The 26607-nt window shown below is 32.1% G+C and overlaps 4 protein-coding genes across 4 annotated transcripts in view; 2 read left to right on the top strand and 2 right to left on the bottom strand.

Annotated features, from left to right (window-relative positions):
- The first annotated feature begins 1699 nt into the window (after positions 1 to 1699).
- Positions 1700 to 4771, top strand: LOC126745544 (uncharacterized). Its single transcript, XM_050453425.1, has 3 exons — positions 1700 to 1879; positions 1991 to 2195; positions 4315 to 4771. Exons 1-3 carry the CDS (start codon positions 1780 to 1782, stop codon positions 4616 to 4618), a joined length of 609 nt encoding a protein of 202 aa, XP_050309382.1. The 5' UTR covers positions 1700 to 1779; the 3' UTR covers positions 4619 to 4771.
- LOC126745533 (protein brambleberry-like) lies at positions 4716 to 16907 on the bottom strand. Its single transcript, XM_050453412.1, has 7 exons — positions 16538 to 16907; positions 16285 to 16481; positions 13646 to 13821; positions 13306 to 13587; positions 13084 to 13248; positions 12809 to 13030; positions 4716 to 7002 (listed from the first exon to the last, which is right to left on the bottom strand). The coding sequence occupies exons 1-7, from the start codon at positions 16796 to 16798 to the stop codon at positions 6566 to 6568; spliced, it is 1740 nt and encodes a 579-aa protein (XP_050309369.1). The 5' UTR covers positions 16799 to 16907; the 3' UTR covers positions 4716 to 6565.
- A 5432-nt stretch (positions 16908 to 22339) lies between these two features.
- Positions 22340 to 23305, bottom strand: LOC126745543 (uncharacterized). Its single transcript, XM_050453424.1, has one exon. It carries the CDS (start codon positions 23236 to 23238, stop codon positions 22435 to 22437), a length of 804 nt encoding a protein of 267 aa, XP_050309381.1. The 5' UTR covers positions 23239 to 23305; the 3' UTR covers positions 22340 to 22434.
- A 3088-nt stretch (positions 23306 to 26393) lies between these two features.
- LOC126745526 (midasin) overlaps positions 26394 to 26607 on the top strand; it is a 242157-nt gene continuing 241943 nt past the window's right edge. The window contains exon 1 of the mRNA XM_050453403.1: positions 26394 to 26582. Within this exon, the coding sequence (XP_050309360.1) occupies positions 26505 to 26582 (78 nt within the window). The 5' untranslated portion in view covers positions 26394 to 26504. The remainder of the gene's footprint in view (positions 26583 to 26607) is intronic.

The following is a 26607-nucleotide window of genomic DNA, read 5'->3' as shown; positions in this document are numbered from 1 at the left end:
ACACCGAGTTTCTTTACATATCTACGTGGCATGGCTGTCCGAATTCACCCCACCTAGTGACAAATTTTAAAGTTAATCCCCTAAACGAAAAAACCAAGGTCAAAAGTCACAATGTTTTTATGCTAAATTGTTGTTTATATGTATAATACTTTTCAACTATTGTTAAAAAATGCACATTCAAATATTTCCTAATTTTCCCACCAGAAGTTTCTTTCTATGGTACAGAGAAAAGGCAAAACATAAACAAATATTTGAAGTCATAAAATGAATACTCACCTTAAGCTGAATTGTTTTTACACTGTGAATACATGAACTACATGCATACTTAGTCGTGTATAAACGTCGACTGACGTGAAATCGTGAAAATCTATGTTACATGTGACAATGTTACCGACAGGAATATTCTTGCGCAGAAACGCATTATATCCGAATTCTCCCCTACTGACCGAATTCACCCCAGATGACGGTACAACAAAAAAATTTAAACTTGCAAACGAAATAGCGTTATGTAAACTAATTACAGAAATTATTACTTAAAAAATAAATAATGAAACAAACATAAATGGGAAAAGAGATGGAAATCTTATGTCAGAAAGAACCTACAGCAATAAATTAATCACAATTACAAGCTAACAAATAAAAATTCAACGAGTGTATGGACTACACCTCCACAAGTAAAGGCTGGAGACACTGATAAAAGTAAAAAATCTGGAAAACTCAAAACCTGTATGAAAGGAATTAAAGAAAAATGTAATAGACAGCACACAAAATACAAAAAGTTTCGAAAAAGTTAACCATTTACAAAATGGATGTAATCAATACACATAAAGATCATACTAATTTTTTCTTAAATTGTTGCTACATGCTGGAATTAAATCGGATACCTTCCACATTTCCTAATAAAATCAAAAATTAATAATTTGGCACAACATTAACTCGGCGTCAGTGTGGTGGGGTATGACATACCCCAATAAATTTAAATTAAGCACTTTCAGTTAAAATAAGAACTTTCCCGACAGCTCCCATAGAAGCTGAGATATCGGCCTTCAAAGTTTGGGTTTTTTCATTTTTCGGGTATACCCCTCCGTTTGGATTTTTTTCAGAAAATTTTTTTTTTTCGAATTCGAACTCACTATACCAGCGGATTGTTCTCATCAAGTAGATTACGAAAATACCGGGTTATAAGGGAATCCATTTAAAACTTGTAAATTACCATACTGCAGCTTCAAATTTCAAATATTAATTATCGCACAATTTGTGTATTAAAACTAAGTCAATATAGTCAATAGTCGACAGTGTAAACTTACTAATAGATAAGAGGAATATAGCTAAGTAGCACAATAACATGTGCGGGCTTTGCTATGTAGCAACAATACATATTTTTCAGATATACCTATTTTTATACAATTCAAATTATTTATTTATATTTTTAGACAGCTATTCATTATCAAAGTTACCAGCATATAATATCATAAATATTTGTTTTTCTGTTGCTATATTTTAAGGACCAATAAAAATATTGCTAACTTCCTGTTATTATTGGATTAATTTACCTAGGATACTTTATCTCCTAGTATTGAAAATGTTTACACCGCCAATTTTATAAATGAAATTAAAAAACTAATTCCATACTTTTCCAAATATAGGACCAATTATAGGCATACTATCGCTATGAAAATTTGGCAACCTAACGTGGTTATTGAATAACATGTCAACACATTCAAATATGACAAACTCAAAATTTGAAAAACGTTTTAAAAAATATTATTTTAAACTGTTATGAGTTTCCGTACTGATACGTTCATTATCATACGATATGGCCCCTACAATGCTTATGGTACTATCGACCATCGTACACAAAAACTTACCGGATTATGCGGTAAGCAAAAACATTTAATTGACTAAAAATACTCCTATATTACTAACCTAGCTTTCTAAAGCTTTGCTTTGCGTGCATTCTCTTATGTAATTCATATATACTGGTTTTTAGGTGCCCTTACAGGTCTGGGCTACGAGTTTATCCTTGTTCCTATAAACGAATATAACAGAATGTCTGTTGAAATATACGATCGGGAAATATTCCGTTGCGACATCAGAAATTTGATGTTTAATATGCCAATAGAGGAAGATCCGGTTGGTCAGAGAGCTCTTGCCGCAATCGAAGAGGCGCGGCGTCGAATGTGTGCAGTCGAAAGGTTTAAAATTATATTTTAAGACTGTCCTTTAATATTAGGGTTAAATGTCCAATTGATGCTAATACTTGACGACTATACAGATTGGCGAATGCATCACTACACACATAAAGTTCCTAACAGGCGAGATGTTGCAACGCCGCCGCCTCGACAGTACGCTGGTGTTTGAGGTTCGAGCTTGATTATTTTAAATTTTATTTTAGTAAGCGTCTATCAATACGGCTCTAGGCGTAAGACATCCGTAGGGGCTGTATCTCTTGCAGCAAAATTTAAAAAAATATAACAGGCCATTGGTATAAAATTTTTCCAATGCAGGAATTATATGTGTAAAACCCGTATAGATTCGTATTTTTTTTTCATGCTGTTCATTGAATATTGAAACGTTGTTCCTATTAAAATAAAATATAAACTCTAATAAAAATAGAATGTATAATCAAAAAACAGGAAATAAAACTCTAAATACTAAACCTCACAAATAATTCTCTAAATAAAAGGCTCAAAAAGACCTTTTTTACCTAAACAAAAGGTTAGCGTATCGTATAGAGTTAATAAAATGGAATTGACAGATTCAACAATTTTGTTTCTTAACTCCTTTAAATTCGTTGGCCTACTATTATAATGTTTATAAAGAGTCTCCTTAAGACAACTCCACAAATAAATAAATAAGTCACTTGGTGACAAATCGGGAGATCTTGAAGGCCATTTAATATTGCCAGTCCCACTTCTTTTACTGTAACCGCATTATGAGCAGGACAGTCATCTTGTTGAAGATAGACCAATGCCAGGTCTATATCAGGAAGGAGTTGAACGGCAGGAAGAACTTGTTTTTGTCGCAACTCAAGGTATTTTTCGGAAACGAAAGTATCATCAATGAAAAATAGCCCAATAATACGGAAATGAAAACTTCTGTGCTTGTTTTCCTGAGACCATTAAGGAGCAATGGAAGGATTGTCTTTACCATGCAACGGAAAAGAGGACTCACCTGAAAACAAAATATTTTCTAATAAATTTTTATTTTCATTTGCCCTTTCCATCAGGGTTTCGCAAAATGCCATTCTTCGCCACTGATCTTCAAGAAACAACAGTTTTGTGGTGCATACCCAGTTCCTCTCCCAACACTTCTGCTCGATCCTGTTGAATCCAAAACTAAAGCACTACAAACCATTTCTTCCCACCGTTCTATCTCTCTTTCAATAAGTGGTTCTTGAACTTTGATGTGACCATTTCTACATTCTTGGAGGCAAAAAGATTGGTCTTAAAATTTGACACGACATTTTAAAATAGTTTTAGGACAAGGAATCGGTACCTTGCATTATACTGCCGAATTGCCTCCATAAAACCATTTAATCAATTGAACTTTTTGGGAAGGGATATAAATACCCATATAATGTGTAGTCTTCTATTCGCCAACCTGTATATACTCCAGTAACTAACCATTTCATACACCGTTACTCAACACTTACTTTCTAAATTTTTTAATATAATTGATTATTTAAGAGTCTATTTATATGGAAATAGGCTTAGAAAACGTATACTTTATTCTATCCCCAGTACCAATTAGTTGAGTTTTCCAATATGCATACATTTGAGACTTATCAATATAACACTGATATACTTTTTAATAACAGAAAAAATAGTCTTTTCATTCCCTGCTGGTCTTAAGGCCAAAACCTTTATTTCTTCTTCACTAAATACGCTTTATAAAATAAGTTTTGTATTATACATAATTATAAGTTTTCTTTATTTTTCCTTGTTTGTCTTCCCACTTTTTTGTGCTTTCTTCAATACCTCCACTAACGCCTCATGAAGCTCTATTTCTTCCGGATATGACCTGACGTTAGTAATCGGACGAAACTTTCCCTTATCGATCCTTACTACCATATATCTTTTTTTCCCTTGTTTCATACATATCTTTGCTCAATTAGTAGCTTAATGCAAGTCATGGTAATTCAATTTAAATAAAAAATGATACTCAACATCCCTATGCGGTTTGTCTGCACCCGCTTTTGCCAGAGCAGACCAGTCGTCGTGCTTCTTTTTTTGTTCTTTTACTATCCAAATTTTCTTGAAAAACCCGTGCTTAGTGTCTTATTCTTTTCTCATTTTAACGCATTTTTTCCAGCGAAGATAACCAAGAGACCCAATCAGCGAAAGGCACTTCGACATCCTCAGTGGATCCGACCAAAGCGTTTTCGAATGAAGTTTCCGAACTACTTCCGTTCGATGAGGAAAATATTCAGCACAAAAGCTTAAGCGGACGCGCTATTCGTGAAGAGGTCGAAGAAAAAATCGGAAAAGTTAAAATTATGGTCGGCGAAAAGGCTGATGTAGAAAGTAATCAATTGCACGAGTTGTTCGAGGTCGGGGAGGAAAAACCCGAGGGGGATGTTAAATCAGACCTTGTTTTCGATTTAAGATCTGCATAGTAATTTCTGTTTCTTTCTATTTCAATTATCAATTGTTCTTTTTTACATTTCCATATTCCAGTGCTTAAGTTTGCGAAACAAACATACAAGAAAACACTTTTTTTTTTAAATAATTATTAGTTTAATATACAACATGCCTTAAAAAGTATAAAATTGTAGTTTTCACGTATATTCAATATAGTGTCTTAATAAGTGATGCTTATCGACTAAAAAAAGGATGAACCGCTAAGTAAACCTAAAATAACTTAAATAATAAGAATAGGAATAAAAAAATCAAATGGCTAAAAAAATAAATTAATATTTACACCAACCTATACTAATATAGATTAATCAAAACTACTGGGATATCGTTATTTGAAAACATTCATTGACCCTTGGGTTTCAAGGGCTCACGAACTTGAATGGTTTTCAAATAACGACGTCCTGTGATTAAAATGAATCGATGTCACAAACAAATTTGCGGTGATGCTTTGGTACTGTCATACAGAAGTTGATCTTGAAGTTTTATGGATGTTTAACGCATATTACAGTTCTTTCAGGTATATTTTCGTGCTGAAATATTTTTCACCCATTTAGTGGATAGGGACAAATGGATACTGTTAACGAACAAGGAATCAAGCGCCATTTCCTCAAAATCGAGTTTTCTTGACAGTTGGGCGTATAAATACTATATCTATAGATATCATGATTAAACAATTGCGAAAATACAACTAGGCCATAGCCGTTAGATAAAGGCGATCAAGGGGATAATTATTTGGAAAGACGTATGGAAACCTTAGATGAAGATTCAGACCCGAAAATGAATTTGCCCCTTAGTAATTTCATGCCAATAATGGCAAAAGCTCAAGATTCTTCAAGTGAAGACTCTGAAATGGAAAAAGATCAAGATCATTCTTTAGATGCAGACTCAGAAATGGCCACTTCACTACCAAGTTTCACTGATAAGTCTGAGAATAAGTTGGATATAAATAATTCATCAGCATCAGTCTGCTTTGATGGTAAATTGTTCCGATGTGTTTCTCCTATTTCGCTTGATTTAATAGATAAAGGAACTTGGCTTCTGGTGTGTTTTCCAACAAAATATCGAAATAGACAAAGAAATAAATATTTTATCGGACAAGTAACTAATATTACAGAAAATGACATTGAAGCCACTTTCTTAAGAAGTCGCCCCACCAAACACTCGTCAGGATATATTTATGGATTTCCAGAAGTTCCGGATGTTTGCACCTTTCATTTTAGCCAGGTTGTTGGAGAGGTTTTCCCAGTTCATGACGAGATAGAAGCATCTACGTCAAGAAGAGACATTTTAAAATTTAACTGGCATCAAAGTTGTTTAATTTAAATAATATGTTTAAACTTGTTACATTTCTATAGAAATAAATGTTTTTTTTTTGTAAAATTGGTGTTTTTGTCAGTTTTTTTGTGTATTTATATTTTTTTTATCAATTTAAAATTTTTTTCGAGTGTTCCTATTCGACCTCGTGTGGGTAGAATAGCAAATTTGACCAATTTAAATGGGTGTTTCTATTCACCCCACATTAAGGGTGAATAGAAGAATAGCGTTTTTATTTTTTTTGTGGAAAAACCTCTAAAAAAAATCTATTATGCGCTTTTTGATCTACAAGTCGAGACCTGTAGATTCCGTATTTTTTGTTGTCAAAAAGGTGACTACCATGTTAGCAACAGAGTAGAAAAGGTCCGAAACTGTTTCTATTCACCCCATTTCACCGTATCTATGTTTTTAACTTTTTTCTACATATATAGTTTTATTTAATTAACAGTAGTATACATTAAGCATCCAACTTATCTGAAATTTTCCGAACGTTTGAAATCTACATACTTAAGTTAGCATCATCGCAAATTATCTTGCAATATCAATCCAATTAATTTAAAACCTAAATTTGTCATAATAACAGCCCAGTACTCTCTATAGTCAAACATAGCTTAACCCATAACAGAATCTCCGCTTTGATGCCTATAGCAATAACTTCTGCCAGGCAAGGAACTTAACTTACAAGGAGTACCGGCTCTAGTTTTGGCACCGCAAGCCTGACTTCGACCCGAACCATTTAAGAGCAACGGTGTATTACTCCTCGACCGAGATCTTATACCTGAATAATAACCGTTTCTCGATATAGGTGGAGTCAGTGATCGGAAGTCATCGTTAAACTGGAATGTATCCTCTTCTTCTTGTTGTTCCTCTGGGCGATGTTCTGATGTGTGTAAGTTGGTTTTTGTGGTTCTTATTTCGCGGTAAAGAGAATTGTTGTTTGATAGTGACGAACTGGTTGATTTTGTTGGAGTTAGTTTGTCTTTCGACCAAGCGATTGCCTGAGGGATCGTTTTGCGCAAGTTCATCGCCCAGATAATTAAAGTTTGAGCTGAAATAAACTACTTATTAATATAGGATAGTGATAATAGTTAGGGAAAATTAAAAAAATAAACGATTTTATTAAAAAATATCATTGAAAAAGATTTTCCCAGCATCAACTGAAAACCTCAATAATTTAGCTAGAGGATATGTTCATTACTTTACAAACTTAAATTATGTGGTTAAAGAATTGGATTTGAGTGTAAGAAAATGTTTTATATCTGAAATCAGTGTTCTAGGAATAATATTAGACTGTAAATAAAATGTTGGTTATGTTACAATATTAGACTGTAAATATCTTTTATTGTTTGAATATCAAATTATTAAAACTGATGGTGTTCAGCTAAAATCCCTAATATTTTTAGCTCAAAAAAGTTGTTTAGTAATATAAGGAGGAAATTTTCATTAGATTAAAGACCAGCAGACAATTTGTTAACATACTTTTTATATTGCTAAACTACCGTCAACTAAATTCTATAAATTTTTAAACATAGAACTTGAAATAGTCGAATTTTTGGCAGGATTCAAACTATGGTACTTGTGGCTCTACGGTGGGTATATTGCTTCTTTAACAACAATAATATTGCCTTTGGCATGACGTTATATAATTTCTTGACAGTTTTCCGAAGAATAAAGGTTATTTATTAAAAATGTATAATTTTTGATTGAAGTAAAATAGATTGATTGAGGTAAATTACACATATCTATTGTAAAAATGGATTTCTTTAAGGATTTTTTCAAAGCGTCCATAAGAAACCTTATTATCTCAAAAAATATTCGGTTTCGTAATTTTGGACGGATTTAAAACTGTCCACACCAAAATCTAGTAAAGGGTCCCAACTAGCAATTTTAGTTACGGCTACAACATTGTTTGACTATATTACTTTATTCAAGTAATAAAACGGTAACTGGTACCAAAAAAATATCTTATAAGTTTAAATAACTGCCATGTAAAAAATAGTAGTAAGAAATACGTAATATTAACTTAATACTTGGCTATATAGTAATTATTACTTTGCAGTAACTCTGATGGTAGCTAATACCGCTTAGCGACCTGACCTAATTACCTTTACAACGTCGTTACTATAAAGTAGAAAATATTGGTCGGTGGGACGATTAAATGGGAATTTTTAAGTAAGCGCGATTACAAAGTTAAATTTCAAGTTCTTGCGACTACATAGGAACATCCAAAATATTACCACGCAGTAATACACTTTGAAGCAATATTATCAGTAACAAGACCGAAATAGTTACCTTTATTTCTTCTTTAAAGTAATATTTACCACCTTGGCTATTAAAGCAAATTACCTCTAAGTAATTATTTCTACTATGCAGTAAAATATACTTTATAGTAGCATTTTTAAGTCATTTTTACTTTGAAGTAACAAAAGAAACTTCTTGGTAACTCTAACAATTCGCCAAATTTTTTTTTAATTATTTGACTTCATTTTGTGACAAGGTATTGCACGATTTTATGAATTTGCTAAAATCGGAATACTTTTACATTTTATGCAATTATTATTAAATTATAGACTTCTTATATTCATAGGAGTAAAGAGGAGTGAAAAAAATTATCTACCTTCTTTAAAAAATTAAATTTAAATATTTAGACTTGGTATATTTTTTTGTTAAAAGTCATTATTTTAATGAGGTGTTCTTTATTTTCGTCCTATATTGCCTATGTTTAACAGTAAAATTTGCTTCGTTTACATTTTTCCACTCCGGTAAGCGATAATATCAGCTATATTAAATACAATATGAAGTAGATTAACCCCGATACAACGCCATCACTTAGAATAAAGACGGACATATAAAATTATTTGTGTTGACAAAGTAAGAGAATCAAAATGTTTGCATAATATTGTCTCAGTAACTTCTTAGTAACTAGCACTGCACAATTACTACTTTATGACATACCGAAAACCACTATGGAACGTTAAAAAGAAGTTCCCGGGACGATAGAATTACGTATTTGCTACAGCAAAATCATTCCCAATTTTGGTAAAAAAGTGGTAACAGAACGGTGCCTAAACGGTTCCCGCGACTAGTAACCACAACTTTAGAGTATTCTTTATAGTCGCGATTACGTAGCTGTTGCCAAAAATGCTAGTTGGAGTGTTCCAATAAGAACGCAAATTTTAATTGTGAAATAAAAGTCATAATTTATTTTAAATGGAGCGTTATTTATGTTTTTATATAAAGCTAATACACTGCAATTAAACGTAAAGAATAAATAAATCTGGCAACTGGCCACCTGGACTTTGGTGACAGACTCTTATTCATTTTCAGCAATTTTCAATTATATTTTCACACAATTGTGGCCCAATTCCGCTAATTAAATTTACTTTCGCTACACGAATAATTTAATTTCTTCCACTGTGGAATTGTTGTTGGTTTATACGATAATTGGCGTATACGACGGATTTGAAAAAAACCCCAAAAAAAGAAATTAACGTCAAACGGGGTGAATCGGGACCAGGGGGACCGTTCGGGGGACAGTTTCAAATTTTTTTACAAACACGTGATTTTCATGCATGCATGCAGCAAATGTTTTTAGGATGGGTAATATGAAAAACCTGTTGTAGACACAACGGCTGTTTGACATTCAGCGTGGCCGTTAGTTATTTGGAAGATTCCAGTGCGTACAGGTGTCCACATATTAGAGCGAAATTTAACGTTTTTTTAATCTGCTGCTAACTTTGTTTGGAAAAGGTATTTATTGGGAGATTTGAGCATTGGGTTGTTAATATAGTATACCTGTGGGTATTTTCTAGACGTTGACTGGACTTTTGTTAAATTATTTTGCCTAGTTTTTTTATTATTAATTTTTAAACATAAAAACTCGCTTTCAGGGGTGAATCGGGACAATGGTCCGGAAATACAATAAAACGCCTGGGACTCAGGTCTATCAGAATTATAGTCAAGAACAACTGGAAAAGGCTTTGAGGCAGTTCAAAAGAGGCCAGACAGAGAACTCTTCGAGACGCAAAAGAGTTATATAACATCCCAAAATCGACATTACAGCGTCATGCGAAGCAGAAGCCAAAGAAACAAGGTGGTCAAACAATTTTGATAGGAGCTGAGGAATCCAGGCTGGTCCATTTCATAGTACTGGCGGGAGAGTGGGCATACCCAATGGAGGAAACTACTATTCGATACATTGTAAAGGGATATCTTGATAGAAAAGGGGTAAGAGTGAGGTGAGGGTAAGAATTTGTTTTGTATCCGACATAAAGAACTTCTGACTGAGAGACTGTACGAGAATATCAAACGGTCTCGTGCAGCCGTGACTCGGGAAACAGTAAATAAATACTTCGATAATCTCCAAACCAACTTGCAAAACGTTGAACCTGAGTCCGTCATTAATTATGATGAAACATGCTTTGTGGATGATCCCGGACGGAAAAAGGTCATCGTAAAAAAAAAACAAGGCATCCAGAACGGATCATCGATTCAACAAAACAATCGACATCAGTGATTTTTGCAGTAAGTGGTGATGGCCATCTAATTACCCCCATTTGTTGTTTATAAAAGCGAGCATCTATACGATACCTGGTTGACAAATGGGCCACCAGGTGCGCGGTATGGACGAAATAAAAGTGCTATTGTTTGAAGACTGGTTCATTTCCATAGCTCTACCTTTCTTAAAGAGGCGTCCGGCACCAAGGGTTGTCATTGGCGATAATTTGTGTAGTCATTTGTCGCATAGGGTGATTAAATTATGTGAAGAAAATAATATTCGGTTTTCTTTTTTGCCGCCAAATTCAACCCATTTAACGCAGCCACTTGACGTGTCCGTTTTTGGCCCGATGAAAAAGGCTTGGAGGTCAACTCTAGAAGGTTGGAAAAAACAATACAAGGGTTCTTTGCCGAAGGAGTATTTTCCATGCCTACTAAGGCAAGCTATAGAAGCAACTCTAACACAAAATATTAAAAGCGGTTTTCGTGGCATGGGAATCATTCTCATCGATAGAAATCAAGTTTTGAAAAGGTTGCCACCAGAAAGAAACCTCGAGGAAGATGATCCTAATGACTGGACGGAATCTGTGGTAGAAGTGTCTAACGAAAGCAGGAATGCATGCAAGCCTACTGTAGCAAGGAAAAAGAAAGTAACAGTTGAGCCAGGCAAAAACATTCTTACCACAGATTTTTTAGAAGTGCAACCGCAACCGTCAACAAGCAGGACAACAGTGCCTCAAGACTCTCAAGAGGATGACATTTTCGAACTTGAGTCAGATAAAGCAGAATCTGAAGCAATGGAACTAGACGAGTGCTTTGATGTACAGCATCCAATGGAAAATAGCATTGCGACTGACGATTTTGTCGAGGTTAAGTTTAAGACAAATAAAGTTGACAAATATTTTATCGGGCAAATTAAGGGACTCTTCGGTAAAAGTTTTGAAGTTAAATTTCTCAGATCAAACCGAAAAATAAAAAATTGTTTTATTTTTCCAACAGTGGAAGATATTTGCATGATTACGCCGGAACAAATTAATAAAAAACTACCTAAACCAACCGAATTGTGACGAGGAGGATACAAATTTCCTTTACAATTGAAGTTAAAATCTTATGCCATCTAATATCATTATATTATTTCTGAAAATATTTTTTTTTAATGTGGTTTTTTTTAAGTTTGTAACTGAAAACTGTAAAATAAAGACTGTTTTTGTATTTTACTGTAGTATTTTTGTTTGTTTTTATACTTAAAAATATATGAAAAATATAATTTTTTTAAATTTTTGGTCCCGATTCACCTCATACGCGGGGCGACATGCATTTTACATGGCCTAACACGGCGCGTCCCGATTCGCCCCAAAACGGGGTCAATCGGGACACCCTTATTAATTTATTTATTTTTTTTATACAATATATTTATTTATTTTTTTTATAATCCATGGAAATTAAAAAATAATCTAATACATATTTCTGCTGTTGTATGGACTACGGTCATTTTCTGCTAAATTTTAACTTTGTTCGGCAGTTGTATAAAAAAAATATAAGATAAAAATCTAATAGTCGTCCCGATTCACCCCGTTTGACGGTACCAGAAAAGTAAAGGACTGCCAAAGTAAGGGTCTTTGACTTTTTACCATGTGTGATGACACCATTTCACTCTGTTGAGCAAAGCCTTTTAAATTATATTTAAAACCTTTATTATAACCCAAATAAAAAAGGATTTTGTTGCATTAAAAATCTGCAACATAACACAATAAATTAACCTTAGGAAATAAAGAAATTTCTTTCTTGGCAATATTAAGTTTGCAGATAATGAAATAGCAGAAGCGACATCTTTCAAATACGTTAGTACCAAAATGGTTAATTTACTTACATGGAACAAAATTTGTATAACGAGAATTTGTAAGTGAAATAACTTCACATTTTATAAAGCTCTCTTGTCATTTAACTTATACTTAGGATGAAAAAGCGTTTCTCAATCGCATATACAAAAATTTTAAAAAAATTCAGAAATAATATTTAAAAATAATTTTCCTAAATTCCTTTACTAGACAAAATAACTTGGCATGTCCAACAATAAGTTTAATAATAATTCGTTTTCTGTACCCATAAATCCCACACAAGTCCTTAGTGATCTTCAGTGATATTTCTTAACCTTTAATTTTAATTCACTGTACTAGTTAGTATATATCAATTTATATTCAAAATTCAAATTAAACATCCACCATCTATGTAAAAAAGATTTAGCAACTCAAAAATACTGTTCACGAATAGTTTCTCTTATTTCAAAATAAACACTAGAACAAACTACTTAATCTAAAAACAACGACTCCTGATTCATTCTAATTTCAAGAACTTACCTGCTATAAATCCGCCCACAACAAAAATTAAATTTAAATAGTCCAAGTATTCATGCCCATATAATGCCATGGCCAAATTCATTGGTGGTAAAGTGATTATAGCTAATCTAGTGCTCGCTCTAGCTGATACAAACGCTGAAGCCAACATCGCTATTAACATTAAGCCCACATGCGAGAACACCAAAGAGAGACGCACTACCGCTTCATCTGTACCTCCTAGTGCTGAAAAAGGTTTATTTATTTATTTGTATTGAACAAGTTTTTATTTGTTATACCAGTCATCAACCAAGAAAGCCGTTCTTCTAGAGCCTGTCTTGTTCCTCCCACTAAATTTACAAGATTGTGAACAGTCTCGTTCACTTCTTGCAGATTTTTTATTGTCGCTTCATACTGACTTCTAAATTCTTGATTCTGTTTTAATAAAATCTCTGAATATATATCTATAAAATAAATAATATTAAACCTCACTTTTTGAGTTATAACTGAAAAACACTAACCGATTTTATCAAATAACTCATTTGCTTTGCTCTGTATAGTTAGAATATCATCAAGCAACTCTTTATGGTTAACTTTACTTTCTTGGCTCTGTTCTGCAATTAATTGCGCAGAGTTTTCCAATTTAAAGTGAAGCTCTTTCGTCATTTCTAGCAGTTTATCATGGGTTTCATGAATAAGACGTTTTTCATCAACCAATCGCATTATGTTATCCTCTAACGCGAGTTGTCCATGAAGCTGGGCTTGTTGCATGTCTTTTTGTTGTTGTGCAAGATGGACTTGCGCTGTAAAGAAATGATGAATGTTCAAAATGTCTTGAGTATTTTGAAGTCATTGGAATACCTCTTGATAAAGAATCATAAGTATCTTCTGCTAGATTTAATATGTTTTCTTGATTTTGTGCAATCCTTCCTAGAGATATAAGCTGATCTTTTGAGGCTTCCATTAAACGATTTACAGTGTGCTCTGCTAAACCTCGGAACTGAGTTTGTCTTACCATATAACATACTGCCCTTGCCCTAAGAAACATATGTTATAAAGAGATAAGACATAAGGTTTTACAGTATTATTTACAAAGTTAGATTAATCTAAATAAAATTCGGTATCTATAATTCCACTTTTAGGTAACTTCTTATTCTTGGTATTTATTTAGGACCTCGATTTCGGTCAATAGTAATGTTTAGGTCATTTACTTTAACTTATATTGGATAAAATTATTAGAGTGCAAATTTTAATCTTTTTAGAGTCATATTTCGATATAATAAGAATAATAACAAGTAAATGCCTTTATTTATATCTCTTATTCAAAAACATAGAATACAAAATAAAGGACTAGGATACTAAATTTATAATATACAGCATAAAATTTAGTAGCGGGAAATTTGAGGAAATAAAGTATGATAAGCCAGGAGATGAAAATACCTTCTGGGACCTATTCTGCAAGCTATGTTGAGGCTGAATTTTTTAAAAGAAATTTTGCAATTAGGTATGACAAGCTTGTCACAAATTTATCATGATTGTAAGAACCTTTAATTAGGTTTATTAAATTAGGATTAAAATTTATATTTAGAAGAATCAACTTTGATCACATGTACTTGTTATTCCAATCCACTAATTCGAACACTCTTTATAAATGTTGTGATGTTGACAAATCTGTAATGGAATTCTAGAGAATTATTAAGAAAACTTCTTGGTATAATAAGTATAGGGATCTTAGTGGTAAAGTTAAGACAAAACTAAAAATAGCTTTTGATAAATATTTAAGAAATATAGAGTGTAGTGTAACAAGGGATCAAAAATTTTTCAGGTCCTTTATTAAAAATCAAAGAAATAATATGGATATTCCTGCATAAGTTTACTACAACACTGCAACATAAATTTTTTCCAAATAGGCCCACAATGACAAATCTTACTTTAGTCAATGGACTGACTTAACTTTTGTCAATATGTTCATAATGCTTTAAATTAAAAAAAAAACAAATTGAGGTAATTTACAGTGACATGGAAAAGGCCTTTGATAAGGTTAAACAGTTTTATTGTAAAATTACTTTACAAAAATAATGTGCCTGATAATAGTTGTTTCTTATCATTAATGAGGCACCAATATGTCGAAGTCAGAGGTGCCAGCTGTGATTTTTACACTAGTAGCTCTGGAGTTCCTGTGGGATCTAATTTTGGAACCTCTATTATTTTTAATAGTTATCAATGACATATGCTTGATTAGAGGAAACTCTGAAAAGAGCAAAACCATAGAACAAGTACAACATACATTGCTTAATTATATATTTCTATAAAAGTTTGGGTAATATTCCAGTGTAGGGTTGTGAACATCACTTGTTCACATCTATTGCTTCTATTTAATAGATTATCTTCAAAAGAGTGGCATGATATGCTTGTATAAAGTTTTCCTAATACTAATGTATATAAAAACTCACCAATTCACATATATTATAGTATTTATGCTAATGACTTGGATCTTGATGTATTGGATTTGCAAGGCTTTACAAAAATAATTGAGGATATACTTTATACTGCTCAGACTTAGGCCTTACTATTTTTTTTTTTTGTAATTTTTTTACATTTTAACTAACTTAAATGCTTAAATTTTCCCAAACAGGGCAGATAGGAAAAATACCCATAATCAATTGTCTTTTATTTAATAATCTTTTAAACTTCTTCTTGTAATTTTTAAGACATCTGGCCATAAGTATAAGTGATGTCAATTCTGTTGTTCTGCCCAATATTTTTCTTAAAATTGCTCTTATCAGTCATAGTTTTCACTTTTGGGGTAAAAAAATTTCATTTAAGATTGGGTAAATAATAATGCAAACCATTTCCTATAAAAATTATGATAAAATGAAATTTCAATTTAAATGGACACATCATCTCTGTACTTGCTAAAATTTGTTAAATCTTCTTCATTTCTTCAATTAGGAGTTTCAATTTCTATTAAAAAGCCCCTTAAACAAGTTTTTTTCCTTATTAATTGTTGGATATATAAGACATTGGGCATTTTTAATCAACATTGAAGCTGCTGATTAAGTAAAATGTATAATCTCCTTTAAAAGCCACATAAGAAATATATTCTTTAAGTCTCATCGAGGAACACTGTGTAGATAACCAGTGAAATAAAAATCCTCACTGGAATTGAAATTGTGGTTTTCATTTAAATGCCCTTTTTCCATAACATATTAATTTATAAAAATGTAATCTATGGATTAGAGGATATGGAGATAAAAACAATCATGTACCTGATATAACTAAAAAAATATAGTTAAAATTAAATGTTTACTCTATTGTCTCTTTTACTCTATATGCCTGACATATAGAGTGAAAAACAATACTTTCTATGTAAAATTGCCTCATATTTAAATATTTTTTCCATTATATAAAAAATATATAAATGGTTCGATTTTGGAATTATTATTAATCTGTTGTTAAAACTGTTCTTTTTCAATATGTAATTATTAAATGTCCATTACCTATTGCTCATTAAATGGTAGCTTGTCCAAGTATCAGAGTCCATGTGCATAGTACACTCTTTAATGCTCATTTCGTCAGAGCAAGGGTAAACTTTGCGCCCTTCAACATGTGACTGGCAATTTAAAAGGTGAACAGCCATTTTTGCAAGTTGCTCGTCATTCATTTTATTGCAGTCACTCTTTAGCTTTAGTACAACCTAAAACCACCAATTTCACATAGGGCCATACAATATATAGCAGGCTAAAATCTTACTCGATGCTGGCATGAGTCAAGTTCGGAAATGGCCACTCCAGTCAATTTAACTGCTTCCTGAATGAATTTTTCGTCTAACGCAGATACTTCGTAAGGTATTTGTTGCATATATTCCACGGAATGAACTTCCGTACTATCATTTTCTCTGTTAAATCCCAAATAGCTTGTAATTCCGTTTATATAATCTTGTAAAGCACTTTCCGCCGGGTTAAAAATTAATAATAATAATGTTGTAGAAAGGAGTAGATAAAGTTTTGCCATTATAAATTAAAAGTTGGAATTAAACCTAAGGGTTTTATTTGAATAAAGACATAAAAGATAAAAGAAATGTGGTAAAATTTTGAAAATAAACATGCATGGGATGATTTGACGGTTGTGTTATGACCGTTAGAACAGCTGTTTCATGTGACAGGTGGCCCTTGGCTCCAAAACATTATGGATGGATTTTACTTGAGCGATTATCACTTGTCGCCTTAAGTAATCTTTGAAGCAATTGCAGTGGAACAAGATTTCTTACTTATTAGTTTATTTGATAAAGTTTTTATAGTATTATTAAGAAAAGCGAAAAACTGCAGAGTTTTTTATTATATTAAGTGATTTTTTTTTAAATTTATATGCAGGAAACACTAATATTTTGTATTAGAGAACTGTACCTAGTTGATTACTCAAAAAGTAATTTCTGGAAGTGGAAATTAGTAAATAATTCAAGAATTTATAAGAAAAGATAAATTAAAAATTTTAGAAAAAAATAATAAACGACATATTAAAGGCAAGAAGACATTAAATAGGACTAAAATTGTTTGCTCTTAAAGTTCTGTAATGTAAGGGGTATCTATCTTTCTAGGATGAGAAAGAAATAAAACAAATTTATTAATTTTTTAATCCTTAAACTATTTTTATAGATATTCGTCTTAGACTTATATTTTTAATTTCTCTCTGCGAACTTATTACACAAACCTTTGTCATGAAAAAGCAAACCAGGGAAAAACGCAATTCAAATATCAATTTGCGTTAATTATGCTGGGTACTATGATCAAAATATTCCGTATGTTAAATTATAAAAATATCATATTCATTAAGTAATTATTATTAATTGGTACCTGAAAAAACTAACTACCTTCACCCAAGGCAAAGTTATCAAGCAATAAATAAATAATCTTAACTACAAGGAAAAAAATGATTTCACCTACCTAGAATTAAAATATTTCTTTTACTGTATGGGTAATGTAATTCCTCTAATTATGACTGTTTTTGTATTTAAATCGAACACACAATTTCTTAGTGATTATGGCGTATATGAATCCTGAAGTATGCATATGCAGAAAATAGTGCAAAATATTAATAGAATTAAAAAATGTGCATTGAAAACGTCTTGCGTTAAAGGCCTATCATGTACATTTTGTAAGGCAAAGAATCTTAGAATTTTAGAATTTATAAACAGTCATGGCAGAATTTTCTGGAAGAGGTACAAAAAAATATCTTGCGTAAATCTGGAATATTCTCATTCAGTATAATCCATTGACAATATGAGGCCTGCAAAAAAAGCCAAAGATTAATAGATTATTAGATCCTTCCTAAAAACAGGTACATCATTGAAACTGTATTTCATTAAGATGCATTCATGATGCTTGGGTCTCAGATCAGGCTTAAATGTCTGAAAATGAGTAAAATAAAGAATGCCATCTAATTCATGTCATTCCTCAAATATTGTATATAAATTATCCCGTGATACCCATAAATTACCCTGAAGATAAACCAATTTGCAAACTAACAGTATCTCTATACCCACTTCGTACTATCTATACCTGCAAACTAAAGGCAGTGACTTTTATTGGCTTAGAACAATAATTGTCTTAAACTCGCCGTTTTTGAAAAAGATAGAACAAGAAATTAATAAATAGTGCCTTAACAAAGAAGGTGATATTAATTTATTTCCGATAGTTTCTTATAAAAATCTGCTTCTAATATTTTACGAATCGAGCAATAAAACACCTATATAATTCGTCTAAAGAAACTGTTGCTATAATATAACCGTCCGAGCCCAGGATATTACAGAACATTCGCCATATCCGGAGCACTTTGGTTATTTCTATCAATGCTTTAAAACATGGGCGTCGTTACGTGTTTATACAGAGGGGGGCACCTTTCCTAAATTGGCGCCGAAAATTTTTTGAGGTACCACGCCCATTTTTGTTTCAAAAGTCGTTAAAATCGTTAAAAAAAACAAATCTTCTGGGGCAAAAGTATTAGAATAAAAAGTATATAATAAAATTTATTACTTATTAGAAAACATTTTACAGTTAAACATTTGCAACAAATTAAAAACATTATTTTGGGAACATAAAAACAAATATATTCTAAAGGTGATAATAATAAAACATTTACCGTATATAAATATGAAATAAAAAATTAATCTACCAAAAACACAGTACAAATATAGGAACAAAACCACATTATTTCTATTTGATTTCTAATAGGAAAACCGACAAAACATTTTACCAGTTAAACATTTGCATCAAAATAAAAACATTATTCTAGAAACATAAAAACAAATATATTCTAACGGTGATAATAATTAAACATCTATACCGTATATAAATAATAAACAAAAAATTAATCTAGCGAATAACAGTAATATTTTTTAATATTCCTTCGGTTTTTAGAAAAATAAAAATTTTAAATTCCTTTTTTCAGCACCAAAAACATCAATAACTGAAGAAATAATTTCATCTTTTTTATTTTCTACCATCTTCCGGTGTACGCTTATCATGCAAAGACCTGATAATCTATTTTCGGTTATTGTTGACGGAAAACCATGTTTTTACACGCCAAAGTGTACTGAATGAACGTTCGATAGTACATGTAGTTGGTGGAAGTGTCAAAAATATTTTTAGCGGTTTTTGAATACTTGGAAAAAATTCGCATTCATTAACAAGCAATTCAACAAAATCCAAGTTTTCGTAAACCGCCTTGGTTTTCCAGGATGCTACCCATGTGTTGTACTCAGCCACAAAGTTTTCCAATTCAAACTGCCGAGTAACATTTATGATTTGATCCGACGATAAAATAATATTATTTTTGATGTTTTTTGGATGGATTAAACTTAAAGAAAAACCAATACTAGAATCTTCAGAGAATCGCGAGTTAAGGGACGTAATTAATGAATCTAAATATGGATTAAATATACTTAGTCTGAAATACTGCTCTGCTGAAGTAGAAGGAATATTGGGTCGATGCGTTTGTCGTTTTGCCACTCTAGGCATTTTTACATCAAAATCTAGTATTTGCGCCATTTATTCAATTTCACTAAAAATTTGAGAAAATGTGTCTTCAGAATTTTCCCTGTCATTTAAAAAAATTCTTACCAGCTGGTCAATATGCTGTTTTGTAAATAAAAGATTTATAGACACACCTTGAAATTTATTAGTGGGTAATTAGGGAAATTTACGAGCGGGTACGCTCGAGTTGAGATGAATATTTAGAAATAATTTTAAGGCAAACGAGAAAAGTGCAATTGGTAACCGAAGTAAGCAAAATATTTGCTTTTGTTCTTGTCTGTAAATTGAATCCAGCATCGGTCGACATACTTTCCAAAGTAGATTTAATGGCAACAACATTTTCTGAAAAAATACGTATTGACTTATATTTTGAGGTCCAACGAGTTTCCGACAAAAGAGGAATATTTGTTACCCTACTTATTCTTTTTGGACTCTCGTGAAAGAAAATAATTATTTCTTTAATAGTGTCAATTGTATTTTGTATCTGTTGAACGCTGTTAAGATCATTAACCACAAGGTTAAGTTTACGGGCACTACAATGGTAATATGTCGCCCTAGGGTATTCATCCTTTATAAGTTTTTGTACCATGTTGTCCTTACCGGCCATCGTGGAGCATCCGTCAAACCCAAGACCTACAAGCTTATTTAAATTAACACCATGTTTTTTTAGAAAATTTATTATACTACTAGCTATGGTTTTGGCATCCATAGCGGTCAATTTTTCAAAACCGAGAAATTCCTCCCGAATATTGTTTTCGACATCGACAAATCTTACTCTTAGTGATAGCTGTTCATGCCCGGAAATATGTGCAGTTTCATCAGCTAATATAGAAATTGCTTCGGAGTTATTTGCCTCTGAAATAATTCTTTGCCGAATAATATCTCCTGATATTTCAATTAAATTATCCTGAATTTGTACCGAGGTATACTATTGTTTAACATGGCAAGTTTTAAGGTGATTGTCCAGAATTGTATTGTACATTTATTTGTACATTGTATTGTACACTTTCAACCCTAAACTTCAGCAAATCATTAAAATTTCCCCCCTGACTTTGTTTACCCCTTAATGCAATGTCGTGAGTTCCACAAAAAAAAATTGTCGAAAGAATTGGATACAGTTTTTTTCTATTTTCTGCAATTTGCTCACGTTCTGGAGTGTTAAGCTGTTCATAGACACTGGCCGTTGTTCGAGAAACGATTTTAGTAAAATCAGTAGCACGATTTACTGCCTGCTTATGCCATTTACAATTTTGATGCGATCTGGCGCTTTCATGGAGTTTAAAATCATAATTATTTATACGGTTCGTACATACCTTTGGTGTGATACTCAAATCACAGAACAATTTTACCACTAATCAAACTATTTATTCTACTATCGACACGTGTTTCGCTAACGACGTTAGCATCTTCAGAAGATTAATTTTATTGCGTGTATGATCAACATATTTAACTTGCTTAATTTCTTTTTTATCTAGGGTTAGTTAACTCTTCAAATAAGATTTCTTAACAGACTGAGTAAACATTTGCTTGAGAATATCTAATAATAAAGAGATGAAAATTGCTTCACCTATCAGGAAGTAGTTTTTACTAGAGGCTAACTCTTCCAAGTGGTGACTTTAATACAACGTGCAACAGCCAAGAAAAGTTGATCCTAAATCCTTTTGACTTAATAATTTTTTTAACTTTGTGAAAAGAAATATATTTCTTAAATAATTATGCCCCACGTGATTAGAATAATTTTACCCAACGAAGAAATAAATAAATAAAAAATAGCAACTGCATTAAAGTGAAAGAAAAAAATGGTTTCAACAATGTACCCAGAAATTGAAAAATCATAAATCCTACGTCTTATAAGATTCTGCTTCTATAATTCTACAATTTAAAGCTGACAATACTTAACTCTGCTAGACTGTATTGGCCTAAAGCAAGTTATACTGACTTAAGTTCTCGAACTTTTTGAAAAGGTAAAGGTATATAATTCACTGATTTTACTTAACTAAGAGGAAATAAGAAATAAAAAAATATTTTCAACTGCGTGAACATAAAAAAACTGTTTAATTACCTGGAAGAATTACAAAACTATTCTACCCCAAAATCGAAGATTATTCTTTTTAGACAGTGATTTTCACTAGTTTTAGAACAGTTTTGAAATACAAATTCCTGAAGAGATTAAGACCACTTTTATATAAAGTGAAAGAGAGAGTAAAAGTAAAAGTTTGAAACTTAAGGGCCCAGTAAGGAGCAACAGAAAATGTTTATCAACTTTTAAAACAAATTATTTTACAATATACAATTTAAACAAAAATTATAAAATATATAAAAATCCTGGTCATTAAAAAATGCCCAAACTAGTAAGATATTAATTTTTTTTCAACTCAAGAAGTATGTTTGGTTCATGAGATATTTGGTCACACTGTAAACACGAACATGTGACTTTCCATATCCCGTCGACTAAACTTAATTAATTTATTACCATTAAACATAGAGAAACCTTCTGTACAATTGCTTATAAAAAAAAACAAAATTTAAACACATCAAAAAATATATATATTACATTAAGTCAACATCCAGCAACGTTTACATTCCTTATAGAATATAATATGTCTATATAAATTTCTCTTATTTAAAACTATCTAAAAAACTTAAATCAACTTGTATTTCTTCTTTTTCTGATTCAGTTTTTGGCTTTTTTGCGCGTTTCGGATTCGGTACACATTTAACCTGATAACAAGTGCACAGATCAATTTTCAGCCTTAACTTGTTGCTCTCGATTTTATAATATCTAACAGCGTTATTTAACCTTTTAATTTTAACATTCGAAAAATCAGTCAGTGTTTTATAATTCCTTTGCAATCTTTGGTACTTCTCAAGCAACTCCGTATACATTGTTTCATAATCTGGTTCTGCAAAAAGTACCACCGCGCCATCTAAAAGATTCGGTTGTTGCTCGGGGGGTTCCTCTAAAAGTTCTTCGCCACTCAGCCCTATTTCCTCTCTTATATCATAAGGAGTCGAGTACATTTCCCGTTCAAACTCAAAAACTACAATATCTTCTTCCTTTACCTCTTCAGTCATTTCAGGTATTACCAGAGCCGAATCTTTTGGGGGCAACTTCAGAGTTGGTAAAGCCCCTTTTTTAAGTTTTAATTTCGTAGGTAGGCCAAGAAGTTCACTCCTCAAATCCCGATCGTAGTCTTCTTCAGCGAAATGTTCGGAGCATACCCGCTGATTCTTTAGGCAAATGTTGAGAGAGTCGTCTTGTCTGAAGCACCTCGTAGCCCATTCTTCTCTTAACTTAACTGCTTCGGGGGTGTTACCTCCAGGAAATGTGAACATACGTATGTGGTTGGCGGTGTTTCCGTTATTGGTTAATCGCGCGTACGAGTTAGTGCAACCGTATACAGCACAACAACAGCCCGGCATTTTTTTCTTATTGATAAGCAACTTAGTTTTTTCGTAATGATGATGATAAACAAATGATTTGATATGACATGCGTGAGATGTTTACGCCCTTTCGGCCCCCCGGAAAATCGATATGTCGTTTTCCGAGGTGAGTGGGAAGCTGTGGATAAGCGGCACGTCGTAATGCGCTTTTATTTTTTTGCATGAGAGTTTTTTAAATATTGCGGAGAACATCGCTACGATTTTTTTAGCCTGAACGCTCTATTTCAGATATAAAAGTGAGATGTTTTGCCCTTTGGACTTCCTATAGCTTCCTGCGACCCAGCGCTGTTATAAAATGGCAATCTGTACACTTACCAGAATAACATGGTAGCCAGTTTGTAGAAGCGTCATTTCCTCTTCCAATCAATCTATTTCAATATTGTTGACGCAAATATCTCCGGAAGACAATTTTTTGAAGTAAAGTGAGGTGGAGCCACATTTACCTTACCACATTACCGTTCAAGTTTTAATTGCAAATTTTAAATGATTGTGACCCATAAAAAAGTGCTAATGACTTCCGAGTTTACTCCCTACATTCGTAGCATTAGGATTTTCATCAGCATACACATAAAGCCTATTACATTTTATTACTGTTTGCTTTATCACAAATGTAAACATGTTTACTTTTTCGTATGTATATATTATACATAAGCCCTATGTAATTAAAGGTGTCATCTAAAAACGCCTTGCAGAAATCTATAATGGAAAATCAGATTATGGACGAGCTAATGTATGGGATTATACTGTCCTTTCCATTTTCTTATGGGCCAGCTTTATATTATATAATGGCAGGACCAGGTTTGTAGAATTGTCATGGTAGCATGATAGCCAGTTTGGTAGGAGAATCATTTTCTCTGTTAATTAATCTATTTAGACCACGTTAGGGTGGAATGCAAAGCCTTTGACCTGATTAGTTCTGAAATACTTATAGCTATGCTTTCGTACTATAGTTTTATTGAGGAAGCATGGTAGTTCTACAACTATCTATTTCAAAGAACACAGTTGTTAGGGTAGACGATGCCAGGTCTGTGACGGTTATTCTCATTCTAGGTGTCCCTTAAGGTACTACTTCGGGAGCCTTGTTATTTTATAACCACCAACGCAACTAAAGTATGCTTCTCCATCTCTACGCTGACGATTCTCAAATTGTATTTGGATTTAGACCGGAGGAGTTCAGTGGATCGATGCAGATGATTAATAATGGTTTGTCTAGTATATTTGGATGATCTAATGACCATAGTCTTAATCATAATGCTAGGGAGAGTGACTCGATGTGACTATTAATAAAGTTGGACTGTATAATTTTATAACATTATATATAAACGGTGTACTTCCCTCTGTGGATCAGACTGGTAATCTTGAACTAATATTTGATAAGAATATCTAAGTTTTAAGGCTCATGCAAATGAGAACAAAAACTATCAACAGTATACTTTAAACTAAACAGTCTTTTTCTTGATTTACAACATAAGCTACACATGACTCAAAATTGAGGAATTCGCTAATAATGTTTTCAAATATGATCAGCGCTTTAATCTCTATTTTGCAGTGTTTGTGAGTAGGGTATACAAACACGAATGCCTTCGGTATCTATTTGAACCGTTTACAGCTAGAGAAGGCATACGTAATATGACCCTCAGGAATATTATAAGAAAATTATTAATATTTATGAAATTCCTCTGCATCGAACTACTGAATTTAGAAGTTTTTTCTCTTTTTTAGCTGTATAATTGTGAAATACTGGTTTATTTCATGTAATAAACGTAATGACCTGTTTCAATCTTTTCTTTTAGAACTAAATATAAATCGTTGCTACTTGCTACTGACTAGTGATTTTGTACTAAATGTAAGTATAAATATAAACATACTGTTTAGCCTAATCACAAATTGAAAAGTAAAAATGCTTTATCTCGCAAAGACCTACATATAATATAAACACGCTGAAGTTAAATATATTGATGAAGACAGACTACTGTGTTTTATTTTTGATTTACCTTCATCCAATCAGTTTCCACATAAAATAACACATAAAGTGAATAATTAAACTGTCTTTTATTATAGATCTTGGAATTAAGATGTAATTACAATTATATGGTGGCAGTGCTTCTTTAATCTGCCTGTATAATAAATGTTATCAATCGAGTATATGTAATCAAACAATCTGCAGCCTGATTAGACCAATCCTTAAGTATGGTTCCTTTGTATTTCTCGAGAAACACATTTTTCATAATGTTTTTCTTTACCTTCACCACAGAATAAACGATCTCATGAGATCATGTGATCGATGAGATCGTTTATTCTGTGCCTTCACTAAATAATTGACTAAAAGGGATGAGGCTCGCTTGAATTTATTCTGTAAAATTATAAATTCATTGAATGAATAGAGTTCACTATTGACTTTCAAAGGACTACTACTTACGTTGACCTCGATCTATTCATCTATATCTATACATATCTATATCTGTTGTTAATGTTCCTTGAGAGTATTACACAATACACTGAAGCAAATAACAATATTTTTTTAATGTGATTGGGAGTTTAATATACTTTCATACTTTGATTTTTAAATGTTATCAATTTTTATTGCAAGTATTATATCATTATATGTAGGTATATGTAATGTTGAAATTAGTTTTCATTTTTATTATTAAAAAATAGTTATGTGGAATATTTAAAAGAAGAAGCGAGCTAAAGATGAGAGGTTGGTAGATAAAACTTCAGCTCCTGGGTACGATATAAAAAAATCTATTAGACTTCAAGTAAATTATTGTATTCTTGGATCTATACTGAATATTAAATTGTGGTTTAACTATAGATTTAATACATGCGATTAAAGTTCATGATAAATAGATTAACTCTGCTTATTCTGACTTGAGGAATATGTGATAAGATAACTGTAAAAGGTGTTTTGCTTCCTTATTTAGCAATTCTTATAAAATCAAATTTTATATTTTTTTGAATTATTTCTTTAATTTAATTAAGATTCACACACGCTTAAAATCGAATTTAAAAAATACTTTGATCCACTTCAAATTATTAGCAGTGTATACTAACACCAGTATGACAAACGAAAATTGCGCACCTTGTCTGTCGGCTTTTCTCCTGCCTGTCATCTGGCTCGAGCGGCGTGCGTTTTATAGGTTATGTTTTCTGTGTACTTGTATTCAGTAAATTTAAACTAATAAAACTTGTCTTTACTAAATCAGAAATATACGAAGAGTTTTCAGGGCTTTACTGACATAAAAATGGAAGAGAATGAACAGATTTTCCGAAAACTGCAACAGTTTAGTAAAATCAATGAGCAGTTTGCTATAACTTTCAAGGTAAAAAAGACATCATGTTGTTATA

The sequence above is a fragment of the Anthonomus grandis genome, chromosome 16 (assembly GCF_022605725.1).
Source record: "Anthonomus grandis grandis chromosome 16, icAntGran1.3, whole genome shotgun sequence".
Classification (NCBI taxonomy): Eukaryota; Metazoa; Arthropoda; class Insecta; order Coleoptera; family Curculionidae; genus Anthonomus; species Anthonomus grandis.
Note: the sequence above shows the minus strand (reverse complement) of the source record. Positions and strands in the feature narration are given on the sequence as shown.